Raw genomic sequence first — 19,686 nt, forward strand, 5'->3', positions numbered from 1 at the left:
CCTTCCCTTCTCCTTTTCATTTCCTCATTCGAGCGCCGACCGGAGGCCAGCCAGCCTTGACCTCCGACGCCACTGCCACATCGTCGACAGTCTCTCTTATCATTCTTCTCTCCCTTCACTTTTTTCTTCTTCCTTCCCCTGTTCGAGCGCCGACCGGAGGTCGACTGCCATTGTCTTCCTTCAGCGCCAATCGTTGGAGGCCTACGGCGAGATGCTGACACCTGTAGACCCAGTCGAGCCCCATCTTTCACCATAATCCCTGCCGTATTCTGGATTTCCGTCAAGGCATCTTAAGAGGTAAACTCCTCACAGTTTCGATTAGATTTGGCCCATTGGCTGGCTTCCTACCCCGCTTCCTCGGTCGCTTCTAGAGATCCACCCGACAGCTTTCTGCCTCCCGCACTGATGCCTCAAGGTCAGAGTGGTCTGAGTCTCTCCCCGACTTCACCCTGGATGGAAGGACGATCGCAGAGGAGAAAGACAACATTTTGTCTTTAACATTGTCGTTCCTTGACAGCCCAGAGGTCGGCCGCTTCTTCTTCTCATCCACTGCATCTGCTGGCACCACCAACTTCGGCTCCAACGAGCCGCCAAAAGCTGAGGTTTCGGCCACCGCGCATCGAAGATGGAAGAGCAACATGATGCGTACGCTTTTGAAGCGAAGCGCGCCTCGATGCGAGGCGTGCGCTTCACCCATGTGAAGTGTGCGCTTCAAGACTCAAACGCCTCACTAAAGTGCCTCGGTACCTTAAGCTTGCGCTTCGCCTCTGAGGCGTACACTTCAGGTACTCTCACAACACTGGTTGTCGCAGCCTGTGCCTTCAAATTGTTTCTTCTTTATTTTGTTTATATAAAAATTATATATGTCAAATTATTACTTTATGTTTGTGTGATTATTTGCAAATATGCATATGGCTGTGTATTTACATGTAAATAACTATTAAATCATGAAAATTAAAAATAATGTTTTGACAAGAGAAAAATAAGTTTAAGCTCTTTTGTTTGTGAGATTAAGTGTAGATATGGATTTTTATGTGTGATTTTAGTAGTTTAATAAAGTTAATTTTTCAAGCAAGTTTGCGTGAAAAAGTAGCTTGATGTTTGTTTAGAACTTTAGATGAATTTTGTGTGTAGGATTGAGAAATTGTTATAGAATTTACTCTTTACCTGTCCTAGTAAAAGCTGCAATTTGTTGTCTGTATATTCTGGCACCCATCCGTCTAGCGGGGGCAGGGATGCCCTTCCGGTGGAGGCGGCTCCACCACCTCAGAGCGACAACGATCACCCGATGAAAACCAGACACCGGCGGCCTGTCCAACTTAGGGGTCTCCTCTACCCCTTTGGCAACCTCTATGTCCCGACCTCCTACGATCATCACAGGTGAGCCAAACTAAAAACTTTGCTTGAATCCTTGCATTAAGGAGGAGATTAAAGGCTGGTGGCCGACTTCCAAGGTGAGGTCACCGGTTGGTGCCCCTTTCCATCCGATGATGAAAAAGCACCAGCGGGGGCCCTTTTTAGTTGCCGACAGAGAGCACCACGGTGACTGTCACGACCGTCAAACGCGAACTAGTGGATGAATTCCCCTCCCTGATCGGCGTCGCTGAGAAATCACAGTGTTCACCACCTATGTTCACCGAGAAGAGGAGGAAAACCCACAGTTGAGATCCGTGATCCGAAGAAGAACGGCGCGCGCGTCTGGTTCAGCACCTACGACACGACGGAGGCTGCCGAGCTTGCCTATGACTGGGCTGCCTACCGGATGAGGCTTCGCGCACTGTTGAATTTCCCGTTGGAGGTTGGGTCACTGGCAGAGGAGTTGAAGCCAATTTCGCTGGTGAAGAGGTCGGTTTCTTCATGGCGGACATCCTCATCATAGTCTTCACCTTGTTGAAGAGGTGCCAGAAGCAAGACCAGGCTTCATCTGTGTCCAGCACGGTTCAGACCATCGCCGGAGGTTAGGAAGCGTTTGCCCCTCTTTACCTTTATTTTTTCTTACCCACGTGTTGGACCTTTCCTTATCCACCCGAGCGACCCCCTTCTCCTCTGAATCGAACGTAGATCTCTCTCTCTCTCTCTCTCTCTCTCTCTCTCTCTCTCTCTCGATTTTTTTTTTATTCTGCCGCTTCACATCAGCAGCAAGGTTCGACAGTGTGGTCGACCCACTGTGACTGCTTCACTCCGGCGGCTGCCCGTGGGAGAGGTTCTCTCTGATTTTCTCATGCAGCTCGATCTTGCCATCAACTGTAAGTACTGGTGCATGAGCCGAACCATCTGAGCATGAGATGTTCAAGCTCTTCTCAACCTGCTCCCTGCTCATTGCAACTCTGGACTGAAGGAGCAGTGTTCAAGCTGGCTCGTTGATATATTGTTTTTTATTTTGTTTTTATGATCCAAGGAACCCCCTTCCCATCACCAATCACACATTGGCTGGGCTCCGGTTGGTAAAACACTTGAGGCCCCCCACCTCTAGGTCCACCGGGGAGTACACCCAGCTTTGATCTTGCAGCAACGGACACCACCCATAGGTTTTCCAACTTCTGACATCCCGTCAACTTGGTGACATTCACAAGTTGGCCCTACTGGATGATGGGCGGAGACTGCTAGTACGAATTTCATCGAAGCTCAAGCTAACTCATTAAAAAAAAGAAATAAAATACAATGTTTCAACGCTAGAAGCAATGATCTTTGAACTCTAAAACCCATTGCTTGCAAGCCAAACATTTCGACTATTTATTTTGCATTACACTATATGATATAAATATATTTATTATTACTTAATGAGTCTGTTCAAGCCAAGCTGAAATCCTGTCCGGCTTGCTAAACTTAATTTACAAGTTTGAACGAGCTCTTTACATGTGAAACAACCAGTAGCTCATCTTGTTTCCCAGCCCCAAGTGTATAAGCGTGTACAGGGATCAAACCATAGTGACAAATATAGCGAGATTTATGAAAATCTAGCAATAATATCAGGAGAAATTGCCTGGAAGTTTAAAACGGCAATTTCTCGCAAGATTTTCAAAATATCGTGATTTATGAAAAAACATAAATACTATTATTTAAACATGATATTTATGTTTTAAACGGCTATTTATTAGGGAAAAAATGTGTACTTTTATTTTTAAATAATGTTTATTAATATTTTCTTATAAAAAATAAATTATATATTTTTTAATTTATTTTTTTATTGCCAAGATTTTGCCAAAAATAATGTGAGATTTATGAAAAAATTTCAATTTCTCACGAGTTTTTGAAAAACGAGAAATTGCCGTTTAAAACGTCTGTCACTATGGATCAAACCTATAATGGTGAACCATCCTTGTTTTCAGAAAATTACAGTAAAAACAATCACCTGTTCTGCACTGACGAAGCAAAGACAACACCAGTATACATCATGTGGGGCCCATGTCCAAGATAACGGCCAATTCAGGCCCACCACCAACTAGAAACAACTGGCTCCCAACCCTGCAGCCCATGGTGCATCTATACATTGCTTTCATCCGTAATTCCCCACCAGAAAACAAGTTTTGGAAAAATCCAGCAGTGCAGTGGGAACACTCTTCTTCAGAATCAAGAAGCAGAACTAGAGAACATAATCCATTGATTATTTGCCATGTCATACAATTTTCCTTAAATGCACAAGGAGTGCATCCAAACATCACTGCCCGCTAAATGCCAACTTACATCCTATGGAAGGAGAAACATGACACACCAAATGTGGGTACCAAATAAAGCCAATGTGGCACATGAACAGACTAATAGTAGATAGTTAAAATAAGCAGCAGAAGAAACTAGCAGACCAGAAACAAAACAAGAATGCCCTAAAAAATGCATCTTAATCAACCACCAATCTTCATTTTTTCTTCATGGCTTCCAGAGGATGGTTGTTTCAGCAATCATGGAGGTGACCACATAAGGGTCCATGTTCGAGGCCGGCCTCCTGTCCTCGAAATAGCCTGCCGAAGCACAAAAACTAGTCAGTGTCACTCGTTTTTGCATAGGGCATCCTTATTCAGCACAAAATGCACTTAGAAAGGCGACACATCCAAAACAAACACAAAAGCTTTAACTACCAACAAGTTAATTCTTCACCAAATGCCACAATGAAATCCAAAAGGAAAAGAAGTGGATAGGAGTTTATCAAAAGCTGTTGAAAAGAACAGTTAAAAGCTATATAAAACAAATGCCCAAGAAAAACTTTATTGTTATCCTCTCAGGAATGCCATCCATGGCAGTGCCTCTGTTCGTATGTCATGCACCTCAATTCTCAGTAGTAACAATAGACGCACTAGCATCCACAGAATTACCAACACACTGACACTCCATGAACTGCAAGTAGTAACAAAGACCTCCCCTCCCTTAGGTTCACATGCTCACAATAAGGTTTGTCAGCCAAAGACATCACAAACCAACTTTCCAAGATACCTAACCTTAGTGCAGAAGTAGAAATCAGAAAAAACTAAAGGCATCTGTAACTCCACATTGTAAACTCCGTGCATGTGTGTGAAAACACCTCACCTTTTCCTGCCTTTTCAGTATCACGACCAACACGAATAGAGGCACCACGATTTGCAACACCCTACAGTTTATTTAAAAAAAAAAAGAAACAAAATGGAGGAAGATGTTCAATTAATGGATGGATCAGCATCCACAAAATAGATGAAAAATAAAATGCACTTAGTTGTTAAATCAACAGCCACCACTGGAATATATATATATATATATATATATATATATATATATATATATATATATATATATATATATATATATATAGGGTTAATCTAACATCAAACTAGTTGTGTTTAACATTAGATGGATTCAACCTCATTCAAACGAGTAAAATACCTTTAAAAGAATGGTATTTTTGAAAATGCATGGTTACTTGTAAATATTATAGGTCTTTTGAACTTGGAGGAAATTGAAAATTCAAACACCTTTTTCGAAAAAGTAACTTTATGAATCTATCAAAGTTACCTTTTTTTACCTCAAAAAGTAACCATACATTTTTAAAAAAATTAAAAAATGTCAATCTTTTAAAGGTATTTTAGACATTTTAATAAGGTTGAATCCATCTAATGCTAAATACAATTAGTTTAATGTTAGACCCATATATATATATATATATATATATATATATATATATATATATATATATATATATATATATATATATATATATATATATATATATAAGCTTAATCGCTCACCCATGAGAAAGTGTTGATATCTGCAGTTTCATGACGCCCTGTCAACCTTCTTTCATTACCCTCACCATAAGCAGCAATATGCTCCTTGTGTTTCTTGCCCAGCTTCTCAATGGCCTTCTTGATAACATCAATTCCCCCATCACTTCTCATCGACTTTGTACTATGGGGGGGGGAAAAGACATTTTAGTAATGATATTACGAAGAAAGAGGGCAAGATGGTTATCAATGAAAGAAATAAACTTGTTCTATTCTCTGGGGGCCAATTCAAGAGTTTCATGCCTACTTTATGGTAAATTTCTTAAGAAAATAAGAGAAAAACAAAGAGATTTTTTTGCACATGTAGAAAATACACTTCTAACAATTTCCTAATAACCATAAAAATGCTAACAAAGGCTGGAAGACATAAGAATCCTATAGTTAGGGAATGCTACTATCAAGCAACAAACACAGCATTGATAGCATAGGAAATCTTGACTAGGCAAAACATAAAATTTAATCTTTTGTATGATTAGTGAGAAAAACTAACCTGTAGTTGGTATGAGCACCAGCACCATTCCAGTCACCCTGATTTTTTCACCAAAGAAAAAAGTTGGTATGTAACTGACGCATGAAAACCAAAACAGCAAAAATTTATCCACAACACTATTTCGCTTTCAAGAAGGTCGACAAGAATGAAAAAACCCAAACCTCTATTTTCATGCCATGGAGAAAATACAAAAATGTAAGATATAAAAAGTCTACCATCATTTTAGAAAAAAGCATAATGCAAATATTTGTAAATCAATATCAGGTTGTGTTTTACCACTTCATTTCAAGATCATCGTATATAAGTTTTGGGGAATGAACATCAAACCAAAGAAGAAACAAGCCAATCAATGTGAACGGAAAAACAGGGGAGTCATGGTTAAGGGCTATCAGCATTACCTGGATGGGTTTTGGGTCGAAAGAGAGAACAACTCCAGCAATTTCTGTGATCCTCTATTTCGTCGAAGAAAAAGAGGGTGCATTAGCACATTGCAGAAAAAGACATGAACAGAAAAAGAAGCAAAACGTAGAAAGAAAGAGAAGAGTATAATTTAATACCAAAAGCAATTTTAGATACCTCGAGGATGTAGCGAGCAACCCATAACTCATCCCCAGCAGAAATACCAACAGCAGGACCAACTTGGAACTCCCACTATTAGTACAAAAAGCAAATTCCAAATTGAAAAAACAGGACCAGGCAAGCAGGCACTGATTAAGCGGATATTTAAGATTAAACTATTGAGGAAACAAACTCAAAAAGAAAACAAGATAAGCATGAACAGATTTACCTGTCCAGGCATAACTTCACCATTGATCCCACTTATGTTGATTCCAGCATATAGGCATGCTTTGTAATGAGAGTTGACAATGTCACGACCAAAAGCTTTGTCAGCTCCAACACCACAGTAATAGGGACCCTGTTACACAGAGTATATAGATCAGTTATATTCAATTCATTATAACTGGATAGCTTCATTGCTCTTTGAATTATTTGTATCTGACCCATACACAGAACAGAGCCTGCTTCTGAGTCTGACCATAAATAGGATTTAACACTCATGAAAGTATCAATCAACCTTTTATAGATTGCATAAAGAATTTGAGCAATCGAACTACAAAGGCAATTTGATTCTTCAGACATTAATCATCATCAAATTCAATGCAAATCTTCAACAGAAAAAAGTTTTAACAGCATTTGGAATTGATCATGAAAGCACCAACATGCGCAGGGGGTGATGGTGAAGGGGATGATAATTATGTCAGCAGTGGTGGTAGTGATATCACGATGATTAGAGTTGTTGACGAGTCATGAAAATGAACATGATCAATATGAAGGCAGTGTGGTGGTGATGGAGCTAGCATGTAACAGTTGTCGATGAAGGCAGTGGAGGCGACTTAGGAATGGTTTTGTTAAACGGGCAATGGTCATGATCAATGTTGTCAGCATCATTGTGAATCGGCTTGAATAGGCCAATTCATTCTGTAACGGCCAAAAATTGGCACAAAACAGGGATGATGCGGCTTATTTTTCAAAAATGCTTTGAAATCATCAAAAATAGTTTTAATGTTTTTTATATTTTACTGACACATGTCATCCCCTGGTTGAAAACTGGCCCATTCATTCAGGTCAGAATCAGAATCGACCAATTCCGTTTTTGAAAATCGATTCAGGCTGATACCGATACTGACAACATTGGTCATGATGATGATGTTGGCAGTGAAGATGTATGGTAGGGGTCATGAGGATGATGATGGTAGCGATGGTGGTAGTGGTGGTGAAGGTGGAATTTAAACTTGTTATGATGATGGTAGTGGTGATGGAGGTGGAATATAAACTTGTTATGATGATGGAGGTGGAGGTGGAGGTGGAGGTGGAATTGGTGAAGGTAAGATTTGATAATGGTGGTGATGGAGAAGGTGGAATCGGTGAAGGTAAGAACTGGAACGAAGTTCGAGAGACATATACCTGAGGACCAGGGAAACCACCAACGGGCCATCCGAGGGGCCAGTGAACATCCTTCTGAAGGAGGGTGTACTCCTGTTCAATACCATACCTGAGCCCCAAAGATGTGGAAAATAAGTAGAAAACCAAAAAAGCAAGAAACCACAAACATAGCAAATGAATCAATAAATTGGAAAATAAATTCAATCAAATATATCCCAGCCCATTAAGCAGTAATAAAACAAAAGATTTCCTCCATTTTTTCTGATCACTAAAATGGAAAAAAAAATCAATCAAATACATCCAGCCCATTAAACAGTAGCAAGTCAAAACTTTACCTAAATTTATTTTCCTAACAAAAGTTACCAAATAAAACGCCCAATTTCAGGAATAAAAAGGGAAACGCACAAGAAACACACCGGAGAGAGAGAGAGAGAGAGAGTTTCTGGTGAAAATAGATATTACCATGGCTCTTCGACTACAACATCAGGATGGCTGAAGATCTCGGCAGCCTTAGACCTCTTGTTTGTGGGAATTGGCTCCCCTGTTGGCGTGTATGCATCACACATAACCTTCAACATAAAACGGGAAGCTCACCATGGTCATGATCACCGTCTTCATCAATACCACCATAATCAGAGTCAATCATGATGGATCAGAGAGGAAGAACAAGAAGAAAAAGAATACCAGGATGTTGTTTTCTCTCCTGAATGGATCCTTGAAGATGGCTTGAGGACTAAATAGTACAACCCCAAAAACAAAACAAAAAAAGCAAAAGATCAATATGAGGAATAGGAAAAGGAGAAAACAGGGTATGCAAAGATACAACTTATGGGTATACAAATACTCACAAGAGAATGACCTCACTGTCATTACCAGGTGCTTGACCTGTGCTGGAACCATCATAGTTCCACTTTGGGAGCTTGCTTGCATCACTCACTGGCCCAAACAGAGTCTGTCAACACACACACACACACACACACACACACACACACAGAGATGAGGGAAAACACCAAAACAAACCAAAAATACAGAAACCCATCTGACAAAAAACAACAGATCATATCCATATATAACACTAAGCATGCAAACCACTCACCCTGGCCTTGCTTCTCATATCCATCCCAGATCCACCAATCCTGTTTCCCAAAACCCAAATAGAAAAAAAATCAGAAAAAAAAAAGAACAAGAAAGCAAAAAACAATCCATCATGCAACAGATTCCCAAGTTCCACCCCCCCCCCCCCCCCCACCCACCCACACACGCACACACACACAAAAAAAAAAAAAAACAAACAAATCCATGAAAGCAAGTACCATATGTATTCAGCAATGATCTTCTCAGTGGAATCTGTGAGGTTGAGGTTTATGAGATCAGAGAGGAGAGACATCCTGACAGATTTGAACCAAACCAAGAGCCAAGAACAGAGGGAAAAGGTGTACAGGAAGAGGTTTGGTGGGAGGGAAGTGAGTGAGTGAAAGGAAACTCCCCACTTATTTCTTATAGTGGCAGTGAAGAATAAAAAGAAAATTATTAATTATTATTTGCTCATAATCTTTAATATAAAAAAATGAAATTAGTTGACAAAGTGACACTGTATATTGTAGAGAAAGGCAGGGTGGAGGGGTGGTCAGCAACCAGCTTTAAAATTAAAATGAAATGAAAATAAAATAAATTAAGAAAATCAAAATATAATAAATTATCACTGTTTTGGGGAATTTTAGGAGAGAGGTCAGGTTGGGTGGAGTAAAGAGATCCTGGTTTTAACTTTTAACCGTGGTTAAAGAAAACACGGTAGAATCAGATGAAGGCTGAAGGGGTCGTAGTTAACCGGTTCAGCCGGTAACCTCCGTACAAATTTCCGAAGAAACCTTTCTGGAAGGAAGGGGTCAGAGAACTCGCAAGCCCGTGGAGAGCACCCTGTGATCTACCGACACGTGGAGGATGCAGCATCACGAAAAAAATTCTGTTTGACTGACACGTAAGCCCTGTTGCGGGGCCCACTCCAGGTGTATTTAATGAGCGAGCATTAGATTCCTCGTACGGTCTCCACGATTCTCAGAATCAGGATGGCGCGGTTGGTGACTGATGACGGGGATTGACGGAACGGTGGCGGACATTTACGGCGTTATGGCGGTTTGCCGTCATCGTGCCGTGCACGTTACGTCGCTTTCGGATCGGTTTGGTTTTGGCGTGGACTGAGACGAAATCGACGGCCTTGACTCGGTATCAAGAATCAGAACATGGGAATGTGAAAGCTGGAATATGGATCGGGTGTGACACAGACCTGGACCGGAATCCATGGATCTTGGGACTCACTTGGATACAGTGGCTCTATAACTATTAGGATGCCCTCCACTTGTCTGGTAAGAGTAACCTGTGAGTTGCACCAAGTTGACAGACAGGACCCCACGAGCTGGTAAACTACATGGAGTGTCCCTTGCATCAAAGTCCAAGTTGGGTGTACTCTCTCATAAATTAGAGAGATTGTGAACAATTCAGCTTGGAGGAGAAGGATTCATGTGAAAGACCCAAAATGATTTTCTTTGTTGGTTCATATGGCCGACCTCAATTGTTTTGGGATGAAGGTGTAGGTGTAGTTGTAGTTGTTGTTGCTGCTGTTTCTGTTGTTGTGAACAATTCAGCTTAATAAATGTAAAAACTATCAAAAAATATTTTTAAATAATACTTTAAATGATTTTAATGGTTTTAACACACAATTTTTTATTATTTTTGGACAGATTGAGAACAATTCAGTTGAGTATCGGTATCGGCCAATGCAGCCGAATCAGCAGACCAATGATTCAGGGCCGATACCAATACTGACAACATTGAATAAAACCCTTGAGGTCTCACTCACAAATACACCCCCGTCTCGTTCTTGCAGCAAGGGATGCTGCATTTCAAACATCTCGCCAACTTGGTGACATTCATAAGTTACCCTTTACCACATGAGTGGAGCCCTTGTGGGTTGAAGAGGATAAGTTATAAGTAAAAGCAACACATCCTTTCCTAGTTGCTGTTTGCTTAGTACTTAATTGAGACAAGTCTCTGCGAACCAATTAAAACCGGTTTGGAATGCTCCGATTCATCAGGTGATTGAGACTTAAACCGGTTCACCACAAAACCGAGTCATCATCAAGAATACGGGTCCAGGTACCCAGCTAACTTATTTTGTTCCCTTTGCTCTGATCATTTCCATCGGCGGGGCCCACAAGTTTAAAGAGCCATTTGACTGGGACATCACAATTGGATGTGGATTTGGTGTCATTATCGTATGATCTGAGCCAGGATTAGGTGCCATCAGGGGTGTCAACGGGTCAGGTTTGGTTCGGACCCAGGTGAAACCAGACTTAGACCAGATTTTTGGGTATGCTATCGGGTCCAGACTTGGGTCTATTTGGGTTCACTATAAGAAAAATTATACCTAGACCCGATAAAAACTACATGAACCAAACCCAGACCATACCCCATAAAACCATATTTTTTATCAATTTTACATTAAAAATTTGTGGGTCTTAATTGAAACTCAAGTCAGGTCTGAGTCTGGTATAAAATTTCACAAACTATACTCGGGTTATCTTTGGGTCCGGATCTGGGTCTTAATCTGATCTTCTTATTTATCACCAAACCTGAATCCTATAGGGTTTGGCTCGGATCGGGTCTGGGTAAACCAGGCCTGTTGACACCCCTAATCACATGGCACACTTTTAGTGTGCCTGCACCTAGGGGTGGCAATTTCTTACACGACCCGCCAACCCGACCCGCCAACCCCCTCTTAGGCGGGTTTGGGTTGGGCTTAAGTCAACCCGTTTAATAAACAGGTCGACCCGCGTAACCCGTTTATTAAACAGGTCGGGTTCAGGTTGGGGGTATGCCAACCCGTCTGCCCGACCCGCCAACCCGACTCGTCAACCCGACCCTCCAACCTGCCTACCTGCCAACCCGATCCGTCAACCCGCCAACCTGAAAACCCGTTTACCCGACCCAACCCATTTATTAAATGGGTTGGCGGGTCGTGTCGGGTTACCCGTTTATTAAACGGGTCGGGTTCGTGTTTGCCACAGCCAACCCGTTTAATAAACGGGTTGGGTTCGGGTTGAGGTATGCTGACCCGCCAACCCGACCCGATTGCCACCCCTACCTGCACCTGGCCGCCCTCCATCTGCTTTTGGGCCCCACAACTGGCAGACTTTCAGCCAAAGATAGAGGTCAGCCAGGTGCAAAGGCAAGCTCAAAGTGTTTGGCACCTGATCCTGGCGTGTACTTACGACAAACAATGCCCTCCACGGGTTTTGAACTCATGACGTTCCATCAATCAACTTGATGATTTTCGCAACCCATTTGGCTATTTTGTTGTATAGTTTGTGCACACTTGATGTTCTAGCTTTCTGGTAAGAATACAAACGGGTCAAAGCATCAACCCAAGTCCAAACTGGATCCAACCCACATTGTCATGACAATTGTGTCACGGTGAAAATGGAGACAATCTCAAGGGTTTTCTAGTAATTTAGCATTTCCTCGATTACATGCTGAATCCTTGCTTTGACAACTAATACAAATTTAGGGTTCGAACTTGCAACGTCCCATTACAAGGTGACCTGCACTAACTGCTCCTGCCAGACATGCGGAGCCCCCCTTGCTACTAGAGGTGCAACTGGATCAGCTTTGGTCGGATGCCTGATTCAGATCTGATACTTTATTTTGGATATGATCTCAAGGCCAAAATCCGAATGAATATCGGGATCAGATTAAGATTTATATGATCAGATTTTCTTTATTCGTCTGTATAATTTGGATCGATATTTGTGTTGGATATGGATATGGATATGGATATGGATATGGATGTGATTTGGCTCGGCTTGTCTGGTAGGAGCAACTAGTGCAGGTCACATTGTGTTGGGACGTTGAAGGTTCAAAACCCAATGGTATAGTTGTATAACTGGTAGGGGTCTGCCTAACCCCAGCTTGCCTCTCAAAAGAAAAAGAAATAATTGTACCAAATACATATCATTCATGTATTGCCAACCAAGGATTGCTGTCAATGGTTTGGGTCAGTAACAGGTACCGGCCCAACCTAGCCCTACTCGTGCATTTTATATGTATTTTAAGTAAAAATATGCGTTCTAAATTATCCTGCCAGGTTTGGGCTCCCATTTTATTCAACAGACATAACCCTATAATATCTGAACCAACCTGGATTGGATCCAAATCGAGTGAGACCCAGTTAGGGATGTGAAACGTACGTGATTTGGGTTTGATATTGAATCAACACATCTGTTTAATCGTGTTTGGCATATTTGTATAAGACTGACTTTGATGTTTCTTAGACCTGGATCCGGTGTGGATTTCCCTTGTCCAAGTCAGGATTTTAGGATTAGCCTAGACCATCAGATGGGATTTATGTCCGAATCCTCCCCGTTTGCATTGCCAATCCCATAATCAAATAGATGTTTTGGACTAATTGATTCAAGAATCCGATCCAGGCATGTACATGGATCCGACCTGACAGGGTGAATCTAAAATGCTATTAATGTTAAATCATCTTCAAGTCATGAGGCTGGTTTCTTCATCCACAAACAACGAAAACATCTCATTCACAACCTTTGATCCATCAATCTGGTTACTTTGGTAACTTCAAACCCATCGATCGCCTCTGGTACGAGTGGATATCTAACTTGTTTTGCAACCTAATGGAAGAAACTTGTGTTGGGCATAACCATAGTGGTGATTTCTCCACTGCTAATCCAATTAAAACTTCTAAGTTCACTACATGTTTATTGCTAGTAATTGATACCGAAAATGATCTTGTATAGCGAAAATTATGCATTTTCTAAAATGCCCACAATTTATCAAATTCATTGAATGGACAATATCGCAGATTCTTAATATTTTCTTGTCGCTTTTTAGCCATTGCAGGTGCGAATTTTTTATTTTCGCATCATGACGCTAAAATAATACACCAACGAAACTCATCAACAAAATCACATCTGAGGTTGCAAAATTCTAAAAAGAAATGTAAAAATCCAAAAAATTTATGAAACTCATCACTCACAAGTTTCGCACAAAAATCATACAATTTGCAGAAGTCCGAAAATTGCAAAATTGTTGACGAGTATCGCATGAAGTATTGTGCAATTAAGAAATATTTGTGAAAGTCTGATATTGTGAAATCTCTTATTTGAATCACACTCGTATTGCGAAATTACTTTTTCTTGTGAAATTTTGTCTCATATAAATGACGCTTTATTTCGCAACCTCTTTTTTCATCTAGATACCCTATTTTCGCAACACCTAGTATTCTTGTGGTCCCCAATCCTTCTGACAATTTTTCGACGATATTTTGATGACATTTAGGCAAATTCAACGGATGACGACTTTGCAAAAATCCTTCATCGATGGTTTACCGGTGGTGGAAAACATTGAATTTTGGCTTTCCTCCGGTGAGTTTTCTGACGAATCTCCTTTGAATATTCTGGTAAAACCATCGGCATCGGCATCGGCATCGGCATCCCTCAATCGAGTTTTTTTTTTATAGTTACTAACGGATAGGTTTTCTGGTGAACAGTTTTTCACTTGTTTTTTCAATTAAAACATATTTTTTTAAATTGGTTGTATCTATCAACTATGTTTCTCGGTTTATTTTTGCATGTATATTATCCAGTTTAATCAGTTGTTTTTCAGTTTTTTTGTGTGCAAAACATTGCATGTTAGTTTTCTTGATTTTGTTCGTGATTTTTTGGTTTTTGCATGTATATTATCAATTTTACTACTGTTATCGCAGAAATTAATTTTTTTTATAATGAGATGGAATTAAAGAAGATAAAAAATACACAAATTACACCTGTCAGTATAAAGAAGAAAAATAGCAGGCAGAATCAACCTAACAGGAAGAATAAGCCTGAAGGACTTATAGCATTTGATGGTTAATGGTGTTTCAAAAGACATATCTTAACACATACAATAAGCTTGTAACTACGATAGAGAGGGATCCTGCTCTAACACCAAAAATTTGGTTGTCAAATCTTGTCCACAAAAAATACAGCCTCAACAATCTGCATCATATAAAATTGTGCTCATCTAATTCGTTATATGCAGTTCCAACAAATGAGCTGCTAAAATTTTTATATTGGCCTAAAAGTGCTGCTAAATCTAGAAAAAAATTTAATGATATTGTGGCCAAATATTTGTCTCTCATTCTGGAAGCTTCGAAGGAGGAGGAGGGGAAGGGAGACTCATTGGTAAAGCAGTTTAAGTCATTGGCTCAAGGTGAGGTTGTTGTCAACCTCGATACCCGACTTGAACAAGATGGAGATATGGCCACTTTTAGTGGTAGTGGAGAGATGGAGTTGGAGACAGTTCTTCAGGATATCTCTGAATTAAAGGAGAGTAGTCATCGAGATGTGGAGAAGAATGAGGCTGGGGTTGGGGCAATTATAGAGGGTTCTTAGGAAGAAGATATGATTATGGGCTCGGAGGTAGAGCTGAGTGAGGATTTTCAGGTAGAGAAGAGTCCTCAGGTAGAGGAGAGTAATGTGATATTACATAGTGCACATAAGGTTCCTTCTCCCCCTCTTTCGGTGAGGATGCATCCTACGAATAGGAGGTCACAGCAGCAAACAATGTCTGATGCCAAGGGATAGGTATTTTTTTATATTTATTTTGTATATAATTGTCACTTGATGTTTGTAAGTATTGATGAACCACTTGATGTTTTTTTATGTATGTGTGTAAGCTTAATTCATGAACATAAGGTTTAAAATAGAATCTTTAAGTCATAAACAAAAACAAAAAAGTATTTGTATACTTGAAAATGTTATAACTACTAAATGTGTGCATATATACTTGTAGCCACATCAGCGCCTCCACCAACCTACGTACATCGATTCTTATGGCACAAAGCACACTCATGGTTTCTAGCACTGATAGAATCCCATAAGAATTTCTTGGATCAGATGCATTTTTTGAAAATTCTTGAAGATCATCTCATGAAACATTGACCACAGTCTCATAGATTCTATTGTAAAGTTTTAGAGTTAGTCTTCAAAAACATTCATCTTCGAAGACATTAAGTTGATAATTACATTGGAGAACATGGCATGAATCATCAGATTGAAGTGGCATGGGAAGTCAATGCTTAGATGTCCCTGGGGTCATTCAAAGATTTGAGTTGTGTCCTCATAGATGCGGATAATGAAGCATGGGATGGTGCTAGGGTCAAGTTATCATGGTTGAGGAACCGATGGTGCCGACTTTTGGAGGAAAGGGTGAAAGAAATCTACAGAACGACATCAAAGCATTTTTGTTCTACTTTTTTGTGTATGCTTATTCATCAACTCGGGTGGGAAGATGAATCATGGATCGTACTTAGAATTATTACAACCATTGACTTCCATCGATGAATAAGCATGTGAAGTTGTCGTTCATGCACACATGTATGTAGGTTTGTTTAAGTGCAAGACTAGTAGAAAAAATATCATATGTGTTTTAGTTTTGTTAGAGGTGTATATTTATACTTTCATGTTTTTTATTTTATATTTTTTTGCATTCATTATTTATAAATTGTTGATGTGGTACTAATCTTTATATTGATCTTTACAAGTTTGGATATAGGAGCACATATCCATTGGAAGACCCTTGAGACGTAACTCTTTTTTTTAATTTTCGCATGCTGCAATATGGAGATAGGCACATGATAAAGATGATAGAAATGATCAAAGAATGTTGGGTCTTAATATCAATATGGTGTCTTGCATAACAAAATTACAGAACATCACTGAATCACATGTAAGTTTTCTTTAAATAATCTGTTGAAAGTGTTCATTCTTTTATTCGAGGTGTTCATTCTTTTGTTGGAGTCATTCATGATGTTTGTTATGTTTTAGATAATGTGGTGCCTTTACGTAGATGTGGTAGATGAAGACCGTGAGGATGTGGTTGTACACGTGAGAGACCTTGCAAGGAGTGACATTTAGTTGCACAACATGAACGAAATTGAGCGGCAACTAACCAGCCAAGTAACCTGGCAGTTTGGCTTTTTTCAGCAAACACCCTGTTGCCCTTGAATAGTTAGTAAAATAATCCATGGCACAATGAAGTGTAAGAAGAAGGATTACCCCACTCTGTTTGAATATGAACTGAAAGACTGGTATGACAATGGGGAAGATATTAACAGAGAATTTATAGCTGATGTACAAAGCGATAAAAAGAGAGATAAGGTATACATCCAGGAGGAAATTAACGCTATAACAAGTACTACCAAGGCGGATATAGAAAATGTTCGTTTAAGGGAGATGTTTATCTCTCAATGTGCTCTTATCGCTAATTTACAAAATTACATCAACGAGCTACTAAACCGATAAATTTTGTGTACATTAATTGAACTTTGTATATTATTAAAATTTGTTATGTACATTAATTGATTAATTAAATTTGTTTATGAATGAAGTTATTTGAATTTTGTTATATATATTAATTAATTGAAGTTGTTTATGAATAAAGTTGTTTGAGTCTTATTTTTAGAGGAGGATAAATTATGTATATAACAGGAAATAAAGTTGTTTCAATCTTATAAGTTGTTGGATATGCGTTGTTTTTATAACAGAGGATTGATTTGTTTATGAGAATATAAAAAAACATAGAACGAACATGTGTTTATAACTGATGAATTTTCGTACCATAAAGGAATTTTGCAAGCTATGTGTAAATTTGCAAGCTATGTGCAAATTTTTGTTCATTCTTGATTAAATAAAAATCATAAACTGAAGAATGAACAAAAATTTGCACGTACCTTATGAATTTACTCTCATTTAAAAAAAATGAACAAAAATTTACACATACCTTGCAAAATTATTTTCTGGTGTAAAAATTCACCAATTACAAACACATGTTCATTTCATATTTTTTACACATTATACAAAAACAACATGAATCTAACTTATAAGATTCAAAAAACTGCATTCTCTATTATATATACAATTCATCCTCCTCCAAAAATGAGACTTAAACAACTTCATTCCCTATTATATACACAACTCATTTTTCTCAAAAAACAATACTCAAACAAGTTCATTCTCTTTTATATACACAATCCATCCACCTTTAAAAACAAGACTCAAATAACTTCATCATAAACAACTTCAATTAATTAATTAATATAACACACATTTATTAATTAATATACATAACAAAATTCAAACTTCAATAATATATAGATTTTTAATTAATTAATGTACATAATAAAAACACAAAAGAGAGGGTCATTGACTCATTGATTTGTTATGTCACCCATGACTGCCCAAAGCTCCTGTAAACTCTCATCGCCATCTAACACCTCATTATCTTATGCCATCTCTATATCCTTAAAGGCAAGGGCATCCTCTATTTTTTATTCTTCATCAACTTTTATTGTCGCAAGCTCAACACATTTTTTCTTCGACTCCTCATGAATGATCTTCCTTTCACTTTATCAATCAACGTCTCAATGCAGTTACATTAGCCTAAAAAAAGATCACCCAGTAAACATGAGACAAATATCACAGAAAAAAGAAACAAAACATTAATACATAGCATCCTGTTTGAAATTTAATGGTTCGCCTAATTGTAAGTATCGCATATACAAAATGATATATATTCATCATTCATACATGTAACATTCATATACCAAGTGAACAAACATATACAAAATTAGTTATCAAACATGTACAAAAATAATTATCAGTTTGATTGCTTAGGAATGTCTTGCACAACAGCAGTCGACCATTCTGAATAAATATTGTAACTAATCAATCCATGAAAAAAATAAACCTATAACACAACATTAAATCGATTGAGTACTTGAACCAAAGAAGCATAATATAGAATAGATAATAACATTACGCACCATCTCTATGGTGTTACTATCAACAAGTTCGTTACTCTCCATCAAATTGTACAACATTAACTCATTCAGTTTTATATTCATCTCTCAACGAACCTAGTGATAATTGTCTCAGTTGATAGGAATCATGATCTGCAATATAAATTAATTTTAAGATAGTTGCACAGTTCAAATTTTATGTTATGTAAGCATATACCTTGTCACATTCATAGAATGGATATGGCAAATGGTCGGGCTCCAAGCATGCTCTATCTTGATGTAGGAGAGTTTTGAGTATTTTCTGTGAATTTCGATGTTTTCCAATTAGTTTCTATTAGAAGGAAGAAAAGAAAAAAAAACATTGCTTTATAGACTCACAAAGAAGTACATTCATGTAAATGGTCTTCGGCAGAACGTGTCCTATCATTTTTTTGTTGTTAAAACTATTAAGTTTTAAGTATGAATCTTTTAGGTGATACATTAAATAGGTAAATGAACTCATGTTATTTTAAAAAAAAAATCCATGTACGATCAAAACAAACAACCATACCTAAAAAAAACTTGTAACATACTTCATTGACCAAAAAGTTTATTTGAAAACAAGTAGCACTTCACTATATTTTGGTTAGTTCTCTAAAGTCTCAGCCATTATAATTATGTCGAGTGACTGGTTATTGACTATTTTGCTTGCACTAGGTTTAGACATCACGACCTACCAATGATTTAAAAATAAAAAAATAACATAATTGTTTTCAACCTTTTCATGTAGATTTGTAAATTGAAGACTTTCATGTTCTTTACAAATGATTCATCGGTTGAAGAAAATATCACAAAATCATTCAATATTTGGCACCAAGTGTTTTTAACTCATAATCATAACCTAAATTATGGGCAGGCAAATTTTCTTAGGAATAGCCGAGTTTGATGCATTTAAGAAACTATGAACTAGAAAGCAAAATAGACAAGTAGCAAGAATTATTAACAAAACTCCATGATGACGACATGCTACTTAAAGGCAAACTTCATGATGCATATTGATGCCGACTTTTGTAGGTAATTATATGTAAAAAATCCCTAAAGATCATAAACCCTAAACAGTGAAACATGCATACCAAAAAGAAAAAAAAACATGAACATTGCAAAGAAAACCA

General features: G+C 38.5%; 2 protein-coding genes across 2 annotated transcripts; one reads left to right on the forward strand and one right to left on the reverse strand.

The window, feature by feature from the left end:
• Positions 1 to 673: 673 nt before the first annotated feature.
• On the forward strand, positions 674 to 1,879 carry LOC149835648 (ethylene-responsive transcription factor 1-like). Its single transcript, XM_090009630.1, has 3 exons — positions 674 to 774; positions 1,225 to 1,380; positions 1,645 to 1,879. The coding sequence occupies exons 1-3, from the start codon at positions 674 to 676 to the stop codon at positions 1,877 to 1,879; spliced, it is 492 nt and encodes a 163-aa protein (XP_089865756.1).
• A 1,705-nt stretch (positions 1,880 to 3,584) lies between these two features.
• Positions 3,585 to 9,128, reverse strand: LOC149835649 (glutamine synthetase nodule isozyme). The gene is made up of 13 exons (XM_090008666.1): positions 8,994 to 9,128; positions 8,777 to 8,816; positions 8,529 to 8,632; positions 8,365 to 8,413; positions 8,143 to 8,249; positions 7,702 to 7,789; positions 6,524 to 6,652; positions 6,313 to 6,387; positions 6,135 to 6,188; positions 5,737 to 5,774; positions 5,211 to 5,370; positions 4,519 to 4,579; positions 3,585 to 3,956 (listed from the first exon to the last, which is right to left on the reverse strand). Exons 1-13 carry the CDS (start codon positions 9,065 to 9,067, stop codon positions 3,865 to 3,867), a joined length of 1,071 nt encoding a protein of 356 aa, XP_089864792.1. The 5' UTR covers positions 9,068 to 9,128; the 3' UTR covers positions 3,585 to 3,864.
• Between the last annotated feature and the right edge of the window lie 10,558 nt (positions 9,129 to 19,686).

This window comes from Nuphar pumila, chromosome 6, assembly GCF_984573655.1.
Source record: "Nuphar pumila chromosome 6, dmNupPumi1.hap1.1, whole genome shotgun sequence".
NCBI classification, from domain to species: domain Eukaryota; kingdom Viridiplantae; phylum Streptophyta; class Magnoliopsida; order Nymphaeales; family Nymphaeaceae; genus Nuphar; species Nuphar pumila.

Excerpts from the sequence above, each read along its gene's own strand:
- LOC149835649 (XM_090008666.1), bottom strand. The coding sequence starts at position 9,067 with ATGTCTCTCCTCTCTGATCTCATAAACCTCAACCTCACAGATTCCACT. Across the intron at positions 6,653-7,701 it reads GTGGTTTCCCTGGTCCTCAG|GGTCCCTATTACTGTGGTGT; the intron begins GTATATGTCTCT and ends TCTGTGTAACAG. Across the intron at positions 5,775-6,134 it reads TCGACCCAAAACCCATCCAG|GGTGACTGGAATGGTGCTGG; the intron begins GTAATGCTGATA and ends TGAAAAAATCAG.
- LOC149835648 (XM_090009630.1), top strand. The coding sequence starts at position 674 with ATGCGAGGCGTGCGCTTCACCCATGTGAAGTGTGCGCTTCAAGACTCA. Across the intron at positions 775-1,224 it reads TTGCGCTTCGCCTCTGAGGC|CGGGGGCAGGGATGCCCTTC; the intron begins GTACACTTCAGG and ends CCATCCGTCTAG. Across the intron at positions 1,381-1,644 it reads ACCTCCTACGATCATCACAG|AGGAGGAAAACCCACAGTTG; the intron begins GTGAGCCAAACT and ends TTCACCGAGAAG.